At 41.4% G+C, this 16226-nt stretch overlaps 1 protein-coding gene across 6 annotated transcripts in view; it reads right to left on the minus strand.

The window, feature by feature from the left end:
* LOC121960465 (partitioning defective 3 homolog) overlaps nt 1-16226 on the minus strand; it is a 383207-nt gene that overhangs the window by 192555 nt on the left and 174426 nt on the right. For all 6 annotated transcript variants that reach the window (XM_088071635.1, XM_088071632.1, XM_088071633.1 and 3 more), the window contains 5 exons: nt 14565-14690; nt 11591-11818; nt 9370-9557; nt 3101-3240; nt 2492-2620 (listed from right to left, as the gene is read on the minus strand). In XM_088071635.1, coding sequence (XP_087927761.1) covers nt 2492-2620; nt 3101-3240; nt 9370-9557; nt 11591-11818; nt 14565-14690 — 811 coding nt within the window. The remainder of the gene's footprint in view (nt 1-2491; nt 2621-3100; nt 3241-9369; nt 9558-11590; nt 11819-14564; nt 14691-16226) is intronic.

Raw genomic sequence — 16226 nt, forward strand, 5'->3', positions numbered from 1 at the left:
AGACAAAAAACTGGCTCCTTTCTATTTTCATCTATACTGCTGGATCTCCTGCCACTGTGTGCGTGTGTGTGGAGGGCTATACGTCTTTGACAGAAGCCTGCAGCTCTGGCATGTCACTCACGCTACAGTTTAAAACATCATCACATTGTCATTGAGGGAATTACATGAATGACAGCACATAAGCGATCGTGTGTGTTTATGTGTGTCCTGGCAAGAGAGTGTGTAGTTTGTAAGCACGCACACACACAGACCAATCCAGAGTGTGTGACAGAGGAGGCAATTACCAACCATGCTTTTTCTCCATGCTTTATTTGCAATAACTGTCACCGGCAGAGCCTTGGCCTCCTTATCTGATTTTTATGAACATACTTGTAGGGATTATTGAGATTTGTGAAAGCACTGCTGGGAAATGGGCGAGAGGACGAGAAAAAAGGAACAGTATGAGGGAGAGTAGCAAAATGCTAATCTGCTGTGGAAAGTGATGAAATATTAAGTAGCAGTCTCTCGCAGCATGTAGAAGTTGGTCAAAAGAGAGAAACAAGGCAAAAACAGAGAGAAATTATTAGACAGTATTTCCGATGATGGGCTTTTTTTTAATCGCGTCATGCCTGAGGAGCTGAGAGAGCATAGCCATCAAACTCTAACTCCACGCCTCGCGTGAGTCGACAGCCCAGGGGCAGCCGTGAATTTTTTAACACTCCTTGCAGCATCGTTCAGCTGCTGTCGAGGCTGCTGACAGCCAGTATGAATCAGTTTGGAGCATCCTTCCAGTTAGAGTTTAAGTGTGCCTGCTGAGTAACCTGAAGGTCAGAGGTTTGATGCCGGCAGCAGCCAACAAGATGATGTTGCCTTTTTTACTTTTAACACCAATCACATATTTTAAGATTGTGCAAGCTACCAACATTTACATCTTATGACTCCTTTAATACAAGTAGAATGAAATATGAGCCCATTTGCCGCTTTATGAATGTTAAAATTCAAGTGAAGCTGTAGAGCGATTAAAGTAGAGCTGGGAGTGGTACATTTCTAAATGGAGAAACACCACATTAGCAGAGGAAAAAATGTCTCAGCAGACCATTACTCTACAGGTTGAACAGTTCCTATGGCGGGGTTAACAGCCTGGGTGCCAGGCTGAGTATTACAGGTAGGAGTGAGGTTGGCATCGGGGGCCCCTGGACTGCCAAGGTGCTGTGACGCCCGAGCCTGCTGTCAGAGCGACTGAACGCAGGCTGGACGAGGGCAGTAGCCCCGCCATCTGTTGCACGACAGCCAAAGTCACCCTCTATGTAGGCTGTGTGTCTGAGTGCCAGAGTGTGTTTGTGTGTATGAACAATAGGTGCATGTCAATGTGCCTGTGTGTGTGTGTGTGTGTGTGTGTCTGTTTGCAAGTGTGTGCGTGGTGTGTGTTTGTGTGTGCTTTTGTGTATCAACACCTCCAAAGCTGCATTTATGTCTGCTCATACACATCACCTGAAGGTGTCTATGTGCACTGGTCAATGTGTGTGTGTGTGTGTGTGTGTGTGTGTGTGTGTGTGTGTGTGTGTGTGTGTGTGTATGTGTGTGTTTGTGTTCCTGTGTGTGTGTTCCTGTGTTTGTATGCATATAATAAAAGCTGTGATTGTGCCTGCTCAAGCACATGACTCTTGAAAGTCTTAAACGACACTTAAACAACAAATTTAAAACGACAAATCTGTGTGTGTTTCTATGTGAATGACTTCGTGCAGTGCAAATCTGTGTGTATGAATCTGTTTCTCTTTGTCCATATTCCATTCCATGTGTGCTTTCGTATCTGAGGGTTAGTTGGGTGGCTGGTGAATATTTAGGTGTATATGAACTTAAAAGCCATCGCTGTTAACTTTAGAATTACCACTTGCAATCCTAATCATATATATTATTTGAACGAGTAGGCATATATTCTTCAGAGGGAAATAGCTATTAACCTCTTTTAATGAATTCAGCACTGACAAAATTATGCAATAGACATAATAATGTAAAAATTGCAATGCAGTGTGCATTCTGGAAAAAAGAGACAATCAGAGAAGTTGATGGGTTTGAGCAGCGGTTAAAGGCACATCAGAGCAGCCACCATGACAAATCCATAGCCCAGCTGCACTGAATCTAACACATTTAGTGATTTTTACCATATTTCTGGAATGAACTCGAGTCAGCAGGGGTATGCTGGACCTAATTGATTATGGGAGTTTGGTTAATTCCCTGTGAACAATAATGATTGTACTATACTCCAAAAACACTAACCATCAAAGTCAGTCTTCCATTCTTATCTCATTCTATTTTGAATAAAATGACAAAAAAATTAACCACAGATATGAGAAATTTGCTATTTTCTGCAATTTCATTATATGTTTTAGGGGTTTAAAAGTGAGAATAACAAGGTAGCACTCTCCCCCAGTAAGCACTTGTTAAAAATGTAGGAAATCCTGCAGTGATATTTGTATTTCTGAGTAAGGTGGGGTGCTGGCTGGGTACTGACCACTTCTCGAGGCAGCAGGGAGTCCTCTTGGCGCATCACCAACAGATTCACAGTTCCACCCATGGGCGTGGCTCGGAGCAGGGCCACTACCTCTTCCTGGCTCTTACCATTCAGGTCCACTCCACTAACCTGCACATAAACACACACAGAGTACCACAAATACTTAGATAAGCACATACTTACAAGTAAATGTACACAAACTCAGCGAAAAACTAAAATCAAAGAGCTCTAGGACTTTAAAGAGGGGGAATCTATGGCCTTCACATAACCTTTATGCAGATTACTCACTGAGTCAGTTAGAGCTGGAATTAAACATGGGTTATTTCCCCCTCAAGTGAGCACTAGCTGATTTTCATGTCAGTCTGACTGAAGTATAATCAAAATATTGTTCCATCTAACCACTTTTCCTCAGCATTTAAAGCTGGAGTTCAATTGTTATAGCCATGGGGAACGCACTATGTTTGACTCATTGGAACAAAAGCTTGGTAAGATTGAACTCTGAAACAAAACCATATCAAGGAAAGAGTAATTAGTCCCTGAAATAACATACAGTCTCGCAGATGTGATCTCTATGTAATGCTCAGAGGTTGCTAGAAAGTGCTGCTCTACCTCCAGCAGCCGGTCTCCTGCTTTCAATCGACCATCTTGGATGGCGGCCCCTCGAGGAAGGATGTTTTTGACATAAATTGGAGCACTGCCACCAATGGGGACATCTCTGGATGTAATGCTAAATCCAAGACCCTCCGGACCTAAGAGCAATGGAAAACAAATGAACATAGTTAGAAATGTAAGGTGATACTTTACTGATTAAGTTTTCTTCTGCCTATTTGCCATTAAGAGAGCTCAGAGCTTTCCTGTATATCAGACCTTGAGATTTCAGTGTGTCGTTCAAGGACACTTCGTTCGGTACATTTTGCCAGCACAGGGGCATGAACCTTGGCAATAAAACTGAAAGATTGCCAGCATACATGCTCTTGCGCTGTGCTATTACAAAAAATATATACAAAGATAAATAAAAATATTACTGATTTACGACCTCCAGGAAGAGTTATCATTCTGAAGAGTAGTAGTAGAAGTAAATAATGTGCGTTGTGTGTTTATATTTGGTAAAGTCTTCCATCACCTCTATACAAGTTCATAAATGTCAACAACAAAAGATTTGTTTCTTCAGGTAAACAGAGTGACAATCATTCTTTACTTTCATTTCAAAGAGTCACTGAAAAACAACCAATATGTACTGTACAAAACTGTGGCTATGAAAATGGTAAAATATGATTTTAATCCCTTTTTTAATGAAGGAACCTAAAAGGATTGTGCCAAACTATCATAGTGCTTTTACTGTGACTCTTAGAAATGGACCAGATTCTTGAAACCATTTGTGAAAGATCCTTTTCATTACACACTGCTGTAACATGAGAAACCACAATGCAGGGATCAAATTATGGTTTCCCACTATGTTCTGAACCTCCTATAGTTAATACAAACAGACTTACTTCCAACCTGACATTTTTCATCGGTTTGCCATCAGGGTGTGTCTCACTCATATTTTGTAGCAAGTCAAAATGACAACATGTCCCTAACTCTAAATATAGTGTCAATGCTATGAACCAAAATTGAGTGTTTATGATAACTGCATGTGGACTTTAAAGCCACTCTCCAGAGTTATGGCTGGATTAAAGACCAGTTAGGGACCAGAATAAGCAGAAAGAAGTGAATGATTATGGATTGCAAAATGCATCAAAATGCCATTCAATGGCATCTTAAAAAGTAGCGCACTGCACCTAAATAGCCCAAATACTGTTTTCTAAATCATTCATGTACCATGTGCCAGATGTTTTAACCAAAAAACCCTTCAGACTTTCTAGCACAACAACAGGTCAGGGGGCTGTGTTTTAGACCATTTTATGCCACTGATTTTCTTAATGTGATAGCATAATAGTGCAAGTATGCCATTCCAAGAAGCAAATAATTTTCAATTTTTTAAAAAACTGGAACTGCAGGGCATCCAGTGGCTTAGTGGATTGAGCAGGCACCCCATGCATAATGGCACTGCCGTGCCGCAGCAGTCGCAGGTTCAAGCCCAGCTCACAGCCCTTTGCTGCATGTCGTCCCCTCTCTCTCCCCCTTTCACACTGCTGATCTGTCCTATCTAATAAAGGCAAAAATGCCAAAAAATAATCTTAAAAAAAAAAAAAAAAAACACTGGAACTGAAATCTGAAAAAAAAAAATTAAATATTTTTAACAAACTAATAAACAATTGTTACATACAAGAACGTCTTTATAAAATTACAGTGCGTTTGTAGAAGTAACCAAAAATTACTCAGTTTGAGACTTAATACAAAATTTGGCCAACAAAACAAAACTAAGTTACCCCCTCTTGCCTCAAGCTCACTGAAGCTGTGGGAACACTGAAATGATCTCCATAATGTGGCCGATGTGCTGCAGTTTGCTCTCATGGTTGGACGGCCTGGAAGGCAGGCAGTTTACTGGTGGATTTATGGAGTAGAGGTTGTCGTAGTGTAAAACTACAAACGATGGACTTTTTGGCTCATTGCCAGGTGTTTGGCTAGCTCACAACTATCAGGACTGTGCGTCTTCCACTCCAAAAGAGCAGCTGCAGGCTAACGGTAAGCTACACTGTGTCATCTTTGAAACGTTTATTTTTCATCAGTCTTGCGCAAGCAGTTGAGGGCAGGAGAGAAAAGGGGATGATTGCTGCACCTGGCATCATGTCAGCTAAAATGAATGTGACTAATGTAAAGAAGCACGCATGTTAATACAATGGGCAATATCGACATCTGCAAAATGATTGAGGTCATGTCCATACATCATATGAATAATGTAATAAGCCTAGATGCAGTCAAATCATGTCTAGGTCAAGGCAACCTTCTACTGTATATTCATACATATATATATATATATATATATATATATATATATATATATATATATATATACACACATATATATATATATACACATACATATACATATACATATACATGTACATATATATACACATACATATACATATATATATATATATATATTATATATTATATATATATATATATATAAATATATGTGTATATACACACACAAATATATATATATATATATATGGTTTGAAGTTTGCATAATGTAGAAAGCTGTGCTTATAATGTGTTCATTAATAGCTATTTCTTACTGATGTATTATTTAACAAAGGCTGCAAGCCTTTTTTGAAGCGCAGTGAGTGGTAAGACTAAATTCAACAGCTCAATCTGAGAAAACACTTCAGCTTTCAGCTGTGCAAAAATATTTTCTGTAGGTTTTAAGAATGACCTTTAAGGTTCATCAAATGAATATGAATCGCTGGTCTGGAGGAGGTAGGCAAATAAAATAATGGATAAATAAGAGGATCTCAGGCCTGACCTTTTCTGCTGACCAGACCTGAATTTGTCAAATAAAAGCAAGAAATGGTTTCAAATGTCAGCTGAGAAATGAGCTTAACCAAACAAATTGTGTTTGTCGGGTTATTCTTTGGCGGTATATTTTAAAATTCAATAACTCTGCTATGTAATGCTATTAGGTGAGTCATTAACAACATAGTTCAGAGAAATACATTCCACCATGCATAACCTAGCCGCTGGCGTTTCTAGCAGTCATGTGGGAAAGACGTGTTACGTGGTTTGAGTGGAGGCTTTTCTGAGGGTAACAACAGTGATTAGTATTCATGTCAAAGTAGTTGCTCATTTCACAGAGCTGTCAGCACCTCTGATGGTTCATCATGACCTACTTTTCCCAGTATGTCTCTCCAGCAGTCTGACAAACTCTGCGTCGTCTCGCTGACAGTGATGGTGTTGATGAACAAGAAACTCAAAGGGGGAATAGCATGCATGGCAACTTTTCTCGTGGCTTCTGCACACAAACAAACTTACGCAGAGGTGATAAAGAGGTTGCTTATAAAGTCAAAAAGTTAAGCTGCTGAAGATAATAATGTGCTGTGATCTCGCCATCAGTGCAGCGTGATAACTAAGCAGACAGAAATAGCTGCCATCCTTCATGTTGAATATTAAATCTGCAAACTTTTTCTTTGTGAGTGCCAAACTTTTAACACAAGGTCACATTGCTGAGATGGCAATCAGTTCAGTGCACTTGATATACTTTAAATGAACGATAAAACATGGAGGATTTTATTTCTGATGCAGATTCCTGAACAAAGTTTTGTTGATCATTACTCCATGACTGGCACTTCTGTACCTCTGTCCTGCAGTTTCACATGCGGATAAGCTGAATATCACAGTGCCCCTTTTAAATCCTCCTCATCTCCGTCTTTGTTCATCTTCCCACTGTGACCCCCCTCAAATGCCAGTGGCTTTCCTCTCCCCTGGCCTGCACGCAGCCTAATGAGCAGAATCAAACTCCTGCCCATTGTAAGATCTCGTCATTAACGGTCTCCAATCAGGCAATTAGGAGAATGCATCTCTAATAGGCCTGCAGTAATTAACTACTGACGTCTTTATTTTGGGTAATAGAAGACCAGGATAAAAGTAATTGTATCCTTTCTGGATTAGTTGGAATCCTGGCTCCAATAAGCCAATTAAACAGCAAACATGAGGAGAGGCTGAGGCACATTAGAATGACTTAATGGGGTGCGTATGTCCTTTTCGACTGCAGTATTTGATTAAGGCACTCTTGTTAATTTGCCAAGCGAGATCTGCTACCGCCACTCGGAACTCGGGCCCACTTAGGCCGAATCACAACAATTACAAGGAGGCAACAACAAAACTGCCGAAGCCTTTCTAAAAGTACATTAGTAGTGATAAAGTCTGATGGTAATCAAATGCAACTGTCAAAATGGATTTCAGGGGCACACTTCCCTCGACTCTGTTGGATTTTAGTGCTCAGTTAATTTTCCAATTCAACAACATTTGGACAATAATTCATCTCCATTTAGAGTCCACGAATGGCTTGGAGTTTATAAGCGAGGCGCATCCATTCCGGTAAGCCCCATTTAAATCATGAGCAATAATCTCAGAAACCATTTCTGTCACTTGGGCAAGAGCATACTTTTGAGAGTTATGACTGCTGTTGAATTAGACCATGAAGTGGCTGGTGAAAATAAACTACACTATTGGCATCAGTCTCAGGAGCTGCTGGAGCTCCACCAACATTGCCCCAGCTTGGTTTCACTAAAGTAAGAGCCTTGTGTGCAGAAAAAAAGAGGAACTTTATCACATTATAAACAAATAAATATAACTTGCACTGCAGCCCCATGCAGTATAGGAACTCTGAAAGTCTGCTGGCAGCGCTCGGGGACCTTCGCCAAACATATTAGAGCAGCATGTGACTACATTTCCCCCGAGCACGTTGCATTTAGCCTGCGCTGCTGCCCTCACTTGCCGTACTATTCCCTAAAGCTCGCTGCTGTGGCCTCGGTGCCAGTTTTCGACTTAACATCTGCTCCCTCTCACTAAAAAAAAGGAGCAAAAAGAGAAGAGACAAAGAGTAGGCAAATCGCCCTGGCATTGGTTCATATTACAACCAAGTGCTTGTCAATTCACATAAAGATAGTGAAGTGATGAAAGTGAGATGGAGTCTGGCAGTAAACCCACCACAATGGTTGGCTAAGATACACAACTGCTCCAGTATCAAAGGCCTGTCCAAGTCCACAAACAAACCAACCTCAGCTGGAAGTAGACTGATTGCTGAATCTTAATATTTTAACCACAAGACCATGGTGATGTAGCCTGAGTGCATCAAACCACAACCTCTGTTTTCAAGACGTGGTTGATCTGTGTTTGCTTTCGGCCGGCTCACTTAAACAAAGCCCAGAGGCAAGTAGAGATTTTAGAATATTTCCTGAAAGATTAAAGGTCGTCTCCTTCAACCTACTAACTCTGGAGAAAAATAATTGTATACTGATGATTAAACCCCCTTTTCTTCCTTTGTCTCCATGAGGAGTTAAGACGAGTGACAGAGTGGAACCCGGATGATCCAAGAAGGGATAGAAAAAAAGAGACAGGTGTTTGGGTTTTTTTTTATACATCAGCTCTCCCTTTGAAGGATGAATGACTTTATGGCCGCCATATTAACTGCTTAATGATCAAAATATTAAAACTGCATGTTTATGTCTCAACAAAACATTGAGTGCAGTTTAAGAATGCTGCTGGCTGGCTTGTAGAGAATCTACCAGCCTACAATATAGAACCTGCTAACTGACGTTGTAATATTATGTTAGACAGAGCGCTTCAACAACTCTGATGACAGAGTGCATGTAATTTGTCAGTGAAAAGACTGACAGAAATGGCGGCAGAAGCTGTTCTTTTTTTTCCAAAAAAATTCAAACCACTGTCACCGTATACAGGTTATATTTTAAAGTAAACAAGGACGGGCTGAAGTTAATTGATAAATATATTCTCAGTCAGTCACATCACTGGTCTCATCGCAGATGTGCCGATCACAGTGACACATTATGCCATTGACTCAACTAACTGATTTCTCCAGGAAGTTATAATGTTGTCTGGCATGTTGCACATACAGACACATGGTGCGCATTTGCCTATTTGGTTTATTCTTGTTGATAAAAGCAGCAAAGCGGCAGCGAAATGACATTCCAGAAAAAGACATGGATATGTGACGTTTATTTTGACCGAATTTCTATGAAAATATCAGCAACTCCCAGGCCTCCTTCAGATTTGCGCCTCTCCTCCTACATGATCTCTGTGTGTTCTGCACTGGGCGTCAAAATATTTCAAAAACAGGTATAGAGATTTTTTAAGGTCAAGAGAAAGGTTGGCATGGACATACAAAAGTTTTTCTGTTTTGTTCTCAGGAAAATGAAGAGAGATTTCCACTTTTACAATAATGCATTTACATGTCTGCTGGTTCTTACCTTTCTTTAGCTGGATGCTGAATCTGCGTCCTTTCTTCTTTAAGTAGGAGCTGCTGGATGGGTTTGTGCTTATCCTGCGCTGCAGGGAAGGGGAGGGGGCTGACGAGGTCCTGGAGACTAAGTTGTGGGGTAACGTTGTGTACCGTCGGTTCGTCTCTGGGGTGCTTCCAGCCAATGGTCCCTGGTGGCTATAGAGCAAAACAAAGAGATCTGATATATTTTTTAACTATAGAAATAGAATGCTTGTAACATAACATGATGGAAAGGCGAGCAGAAGTAACTAGTAGCTGGGCATCATTTCACAAATGATATGCTTCCATTTCAGTGACAACACAAACAAACTTTTTTTATTGTGATACACAGGGTAAAACATAAAACAGAAATCATGGATTCATCAAAATGTTATTACCTGAATTTTTTTTATACTCTGCAAATGAATTTAGACCATGCATTGTACAAATAATAAGGGCTTGGCTGTCTTTGAAAATGTAAATGCAGCTTTTAACACATTAAAATAGTAATTATTTTAAAAAGGCTAATAGACAATATTTAAAACTATTTGCTAATTGTTCTGTCACCCTCATGCGCTCTTCATAAGCTTATAGGCAGATAACTCCTTCCCAATCACCGCAAAATTCAGTTCAACTTCGTTTAATGATGGACTCGAGGTAGTTTAAAATTGAGAAAAACAATACAGTTTACATAAGTAAGCTATACATAATTCATATAAAATATTAATCAAACCTGTAGGACTCCAGTATATGTGATTTAACACAGCAATATGGCCTTAATACTACACTACTAAAGGTAACAGTTAGATATCAGTCCGAACTTCGATTAACTCACTGACGATACTCTTAACAGGCTAACATGTAGCAGATGTTGGCAGATATCCAAGGCATGTACGGATGACGTCACACCATACTTCTTCCCTCTGCCTGAACTGAGCAGTGATCCTATAACATCATCAGCCAGTATGTTCATTTGAAGCTAGCTGGTTAATCGGTAGCCCATTAATCGGCATGAAAAGTATAAGATTCTGATTGACTTATGAGCAGTTGTTAAGATGTCATATCTAACTTTGCTGGAAGACAGTGCAACCTGTGACTTTGCAGAGCATATCAGAGACCAACTGCGGTTAAATTCACAGATGCTCACTGACGATCTGACATTTGTGTGTGTTGCCTAAATAGGTACATAGAAATAAACCTCTTTCTCCATGCGCATTTTCGCATTTTCTTATATTGAGAGAGAGGGGGCGTGGCAGTGTGCTGATTGTAGACAGAGGCCACAGGCCTGCCAGTTAATAATGTTTGATTTAAAAAGATAGGCACAGAGGTGAGAACAAGATCTGCTGTTGCACACGCGTCAAGAATCTGAGGGTTGTTTTGCAGGCGGGCTTATTTCATACGCAGAGTAAGAACAATTCTGAGCACATATGAGTAAATGAGGCTCAATGTCTGACAGGTTGCGGTAATGTAATGCATGATGCAAAATAAAAATGTATCCACAGAAAATAATTATCTCTTTGCAGTAGGGGAAATTGACAGACTAACTAAATGTAACATACAGAGGATGGATAGGATGAATTTATAGAATCATAATTAAGACTATAAACCTGGAGACAAGGACCTACTTGATGAACACCCACATGTTTAGTTTCCTGGAATCAGGCCAAGGACATTACAGAAATTAATAGTCACCACAGGCAGATAAAATAGGCTTTTAACAAGATGATCAGCAATGTGGACTTGAAGGTCTCAGGTAGAAATTATTATTAAACTGCTCCTTTGCCTTTATTGTATAGCTTTTAAACATTGATGGATTCACAGTGAACTTATTAAAGAAAAGTCATTGACTCGTGCCATTTAAACAGAATTATATTAACTGGGGGCCTCAGACTGATTGGCCTAATTATGTGTACAAACATGAACTTTTGGTATTTTACCAAGCAACTGGTAGGACAGAAGGGCAACTTTAATTCCATGGCACTGTGTGTCTCACTTTCATCTGGCTTTAAGTTCTGTGCAGTTTGTCTTAATATCTACCCAACAACAACATGCTTTGCCTCTGGAAAACCAAATTTTGGATGGCAACACTTTGCCCAAATCTTTTATCCCAACAAGAATCAGGATACCCTATCCGTAGATGTGAACAAGTGACAGAGGGGTAAGGACTTAATGGTAGAGAAGAAGGAATTGGGATTAGGCCTTGGACGTACTTGTGGTTGAGGCTTGGTGGAGGTCCAGATCTTGACATCAGCCCCCCCACCAGACTGGACCTGTCCCCTGAGTGCTGAGAGTCCTGGCTAAAGCGGACTCTGTTGGACTGTGGCGGGCTGAGCTCGCTCTGAGCCGTCAGCAGCTCGTACTGTCTCTTCATGGCTGCGGGGACCACATGGAAGAGGATGACTGGGCTGCGCATCGCCTGCTTGAAAATGGTCTGGGCTCTAAGGGTGAAACAGAAAGTAAGAGAAAGAGAGTGGGGAGGTCATGCGGACAGAAATGAATTAGCGTTAACATGATAAGAGACACAAGTACAATAATGTACTATCATAGCTCAAAAGATAGAGAAGGATAAGGAAGGCTGTGTGGTGCTGTATGTTGAGAGGCGATAGGGAGGGGTGAGGTTAGCATGGCTAATCGCAGGGCTACTCAGCCCATAGCAGCAGAAGACAGAAATTACATTATCTATAATTACCAGCATCAAGACAGGACTGAGATAAGGATGGTGAGTCAGTGATGAAACATTGTATAGTGTGTTTTCTATATTATACCAGTGTAACATACTGTACAAGACTAAGTCTACAATAGAGTAGTCTGCTTGTATCTGTGTGTGGACACGAGTTGACTCAACAATCAGAACAGAGATGATGAATCATGCATCAAGGAAGCTTTCCAGACAATGAGGTTTCAAAGTAAACACACACACACACACACTTCACTCCTTGCACACAAAATAAGAAAAAAAAGCCAAAATACACACTCATGCTCCTTTTGGGGCAAAATAAGCCAAGACAAGAGCTCAACATGATTCCCAGATACAAGAGTTGTTTAGTCTGCTTTGCTGGTGGCACTTAGCATATAGATAGGCTGGCCAGGAGGAGCAATGCTGCAGCATAAGGGGCTCGGGACGCCGTGGATTTCTGGATTCCAACAATCCCACCTCCTGTTTCCAGACCCCCATTACGGCGCCAGTAATACCATGCTGATTCGATCCAAATGACAGCCGCTAAGCTGCTTCTGCAACAACAGGCCGCACTTCATTCGAGCAGTAACACAGAGGCGAGGCGCGCACGCTGCACCGAGCCACTTCTGCAGGATTTGGTCCTTCCCATCTTTATTCTTATGGTAATTTCAAAAATCACTCGCATATGCACACTGAGGGGTGATGACTGAGTGAGCGAGTGTGTGTGTATGCGTGTTTGTGTCCCACCTGCACATATACAGTGCCATCACTCCAGTAATCAGCCTCCACGCGAGCCTGATTGAATAATAAATTACCCCATCAATGCATCATTACATTCAGTTAGATTAAGCGCCTCAAAATATTTACCCATGCAAAACAATCCAAAGAGATTAGACTATCACTTTAAATTGTTGCTCTGTGCGGCGCACAATCAAGAGCGGGAAAGGAAGTGATGAGAAAGCGAGGGAAAGGGGGGCAGACGGGGAGAAAAGTTTCACTCCTTCACCTCATTTTCATGCAGAATCACAAACATCATATGCATTTGGATGCCGGTGAGGAGCATATGTTTGGCAGAGGGGGGTGGGGGTGGTGTGTAAGTGTGGAACGCTACAAAACATCACTCCCTAGTGGATTTGGTTTGTAAGCCTCTTTCACAGTAGAAAGGCTTGGAAGGAAACTGGGATGTTTACTAATGACAATAGCATCGTTTTGAAAAGGAGAAAAAAGAATCCTAAAACCTTAGTGGCTTTGTACACAGTGGGATGAACACATTAACATAATGTGGCAAGGTAACCGTGATAGTCTGGAGTTTTCCAAGCTGATGGAGAGCTTTTCTTATCTGTGCCAAAGTTGGTAATAACATTTTAGGCCTGCCTTCCTTAAAGAAAATACATTTTGACAGTGATATAGTTGTCCAAGAAAAAATGGGTAGTCTCTGACTCTACTTCTGAACACAGAGGGGATCCAAACTTGGTTTCTGTCAATCATCCAGCAGGGTGGCTTGAAGCCCAGTGGTTTTAGATGACTATGTCCAGCCCAGTATGACTGAAGGCCGGACCTTCGTTAGCAGGAATCCGGGCTATTTCTTCCTGTGGAGTAGTGGATGATAAGGGAGAGAGCCAGCCAGACCTCCGTAAACTGCCTCCAGAATCCTGCCTGGAGGAGAAGCAATCTATTTCTCTGCCTGAGACACAGACACACACACACACACACACACACACGCACATACGCATGCACGCGCACGCACACACACACACACACACACACACAGACACACACACACACACACACACACACACACACACACAAACACACACAAGTGTAGATAAGACGTTATAGCTCAACTGTGTGTGTGTGTGTGTGTGTGTGTGTGTCGCTGCATATGCAAATATGTGTGAGAGTGCACGCATTCAGGCTTGTGTGTGTGTGTGTGTGTGTCTGTGAGAGAGCGAGAGGGAGATGGGTTGCTTTTGGTAAATGGGTGGAGAAAGTCCCAGGTTTATATCTTCATTCCACTTCAGGAAATGACGGGAAGCGATGAATCGATAGAAATGAATCGAGAGAAGAGCATAGGCGGTTTTGGATCAGAGGGTGACGCGGCGGTGAAGGACTGCAGGTCACTGAGACCTATTACAGAAAGGCCAACAAAGTCAGTCATATTTCTGTTTTATAGTGCAGCTGTGTGAGCCTCCCTGAAGTTTGGGCTCCACTTATCAACAGCAACACTACTTACTGTCACAACACTTAATGTCCAACACAGTGCTCTCAGTATGAAATGCATCGCTGTGTGGACAGTGCTTCACGAGAACACTGTATGTGTCCTTGCTTTGGAAGCAGTGAATGAAAGTAAAATCAGCATGCCATTCAGTGCACCTGACAAGAAGACCACACACTGGAACTATTTGAAAAGTTACTGTGAGTAGGAACTTTAGAATTAACAATGTATGGAAAAGAACATGTTACGTACAGTATGTAACCATCAATACAGGGCCAGAATTAGAGCTTACTGTTCAAAGCGCAAGTGGCGAATGTCTCCCTGATTTATTTTGACGATGCAGTCGTTCTCCTGGAAGAGACGCTCTTGCTCGGCCTTTCCCCCACGCTCCAGGCGCTTCACGAGCAAACCCTGAGTCCTGGAAATGATCACAAAACAGGTTATAGATGAGACATAACTTAAACACATTCTATAGCAATTACACCACACACAGTCATGTGTCAATATACTGAACAGCAGGCTGTAAGTTGCAAGCCTTATCCCCTGCATCCTTCCACTGAAAGAGGAAACGACAACCCATAGAAGACTGGAAAAGAAGGTATTGAGAAGGAAAAAGATGTGAATATAAAGACTTGAAGTGGTAAGCATTTTCAAAAGAATAAAGTAGATTTACTTACTTGACCATGATTGACATTGAATGTTGTTTCTGTTCCTGATGTATTAAAATATTTTTCTAAGTATAAAAATTTTAGCCTTGAAATGCTGTTTTCCGAAGTCTCTCTAAAAACCAAGTTTTCCATGAGACGGAGGTTTCTGCACAATGTCGTTGCTACAAATAAACTCAAATACTGCTGTTGACACAACGTTAATTTGGCTCCAAAAGTCACAAAACACCAAACAAACTAAATAAGTCTGTGTGTCTGTAAGGTTAAATGCATGTTTCTGTTAATGGAGGCTGGTATGGCTAAAGGCTTCAGCTCCCCATCAGAAAGGGCTTTCTGACAGCAAGATAAAGCTGTAAAATAATCGTAATATAGCTAATCAGTGATAATGTGTGACTTCTGGAATCAAACTTAGCTTCTTTGCTGGTACTCCTTTCTGCTTCTCAACACTGGGAGCATACCATCTAACTGTAGATTATACACTGTGTAACTGTGGATGTGTAAGGTACAAATGCAGTATTAAATTGAATCTAAACGTGTGTTCACCTGGTAAGATAAAGGTTTAATAGCAACCTGTTCCACCTCACTCTCCATGTTTACCTTGTCATTGAACGGCGTGTGTGGAGGGTTGGGGGATCAGCACTTAAACCTATGTCACCGCTTTTTGATAACGCTTGAGTGGGAGTTTCCATTTGAAAAACAAGGGGAAAAAATGCAGAGAGACCTGCCCTTTACAAACTCGTGCAATAAAGTGCTGGAAGTTTGTGTGTTTTTTCTTCCCCACCAGGTCCCAACTGTAATGTACTGTACTTTTGCACACTGCTGTCACCAAAAGTTAACTTTCCAAACTTTAAGCTTGGATAAAAACCTGCATTTTCCTGCGGCCTGCAGAAGCACTGCATTACTAACTTAATTTTAAGCCTGTGTCCTCTGTCCTCCACTCTGTCTGCCTTTCTGTGGGCAGGTTTGAGAGAATGACAGGGCGGGTTGTCTGAGGTAATCCAGACCAACAGCTAAGAGATCATCTTATGGCTTCAGAGGAAACGCTGCAGTTGCCTTCGCTGGAGCTTAAGACGAGAGCCGGCAGTGCTGTAATAAATACCCAAGGAGTTCCATGGCAGTGCCATCTCAGCAATCCCCTCAAAAAAAGGCAACCTTTACCTTCAAATACCCCCCCTCACTCCTCCCTCTAAATAAATACATCAGTGAGCTCCTTGGGGCTTTAGTTAGGCCCTGAGGATAACCACATGCAAAGAGATCTGATGTGCGCTCGCACAGCACAACTACAAACT

Source organism: Plectropomus leopardus, chromosome 21 (genome assembly GCF_026936395.1).
Source record: "Plectropomus leopardus strain MGB_pleo_1.0 chromosome 21, ASM2693639v1, whole genome shotgun sequence".
NCBI lineage: Eukaryota > Metazoa > Chordata > Actinopteri > Perciformes > Serranidae > Plectropomus > Plectropomus leopardus.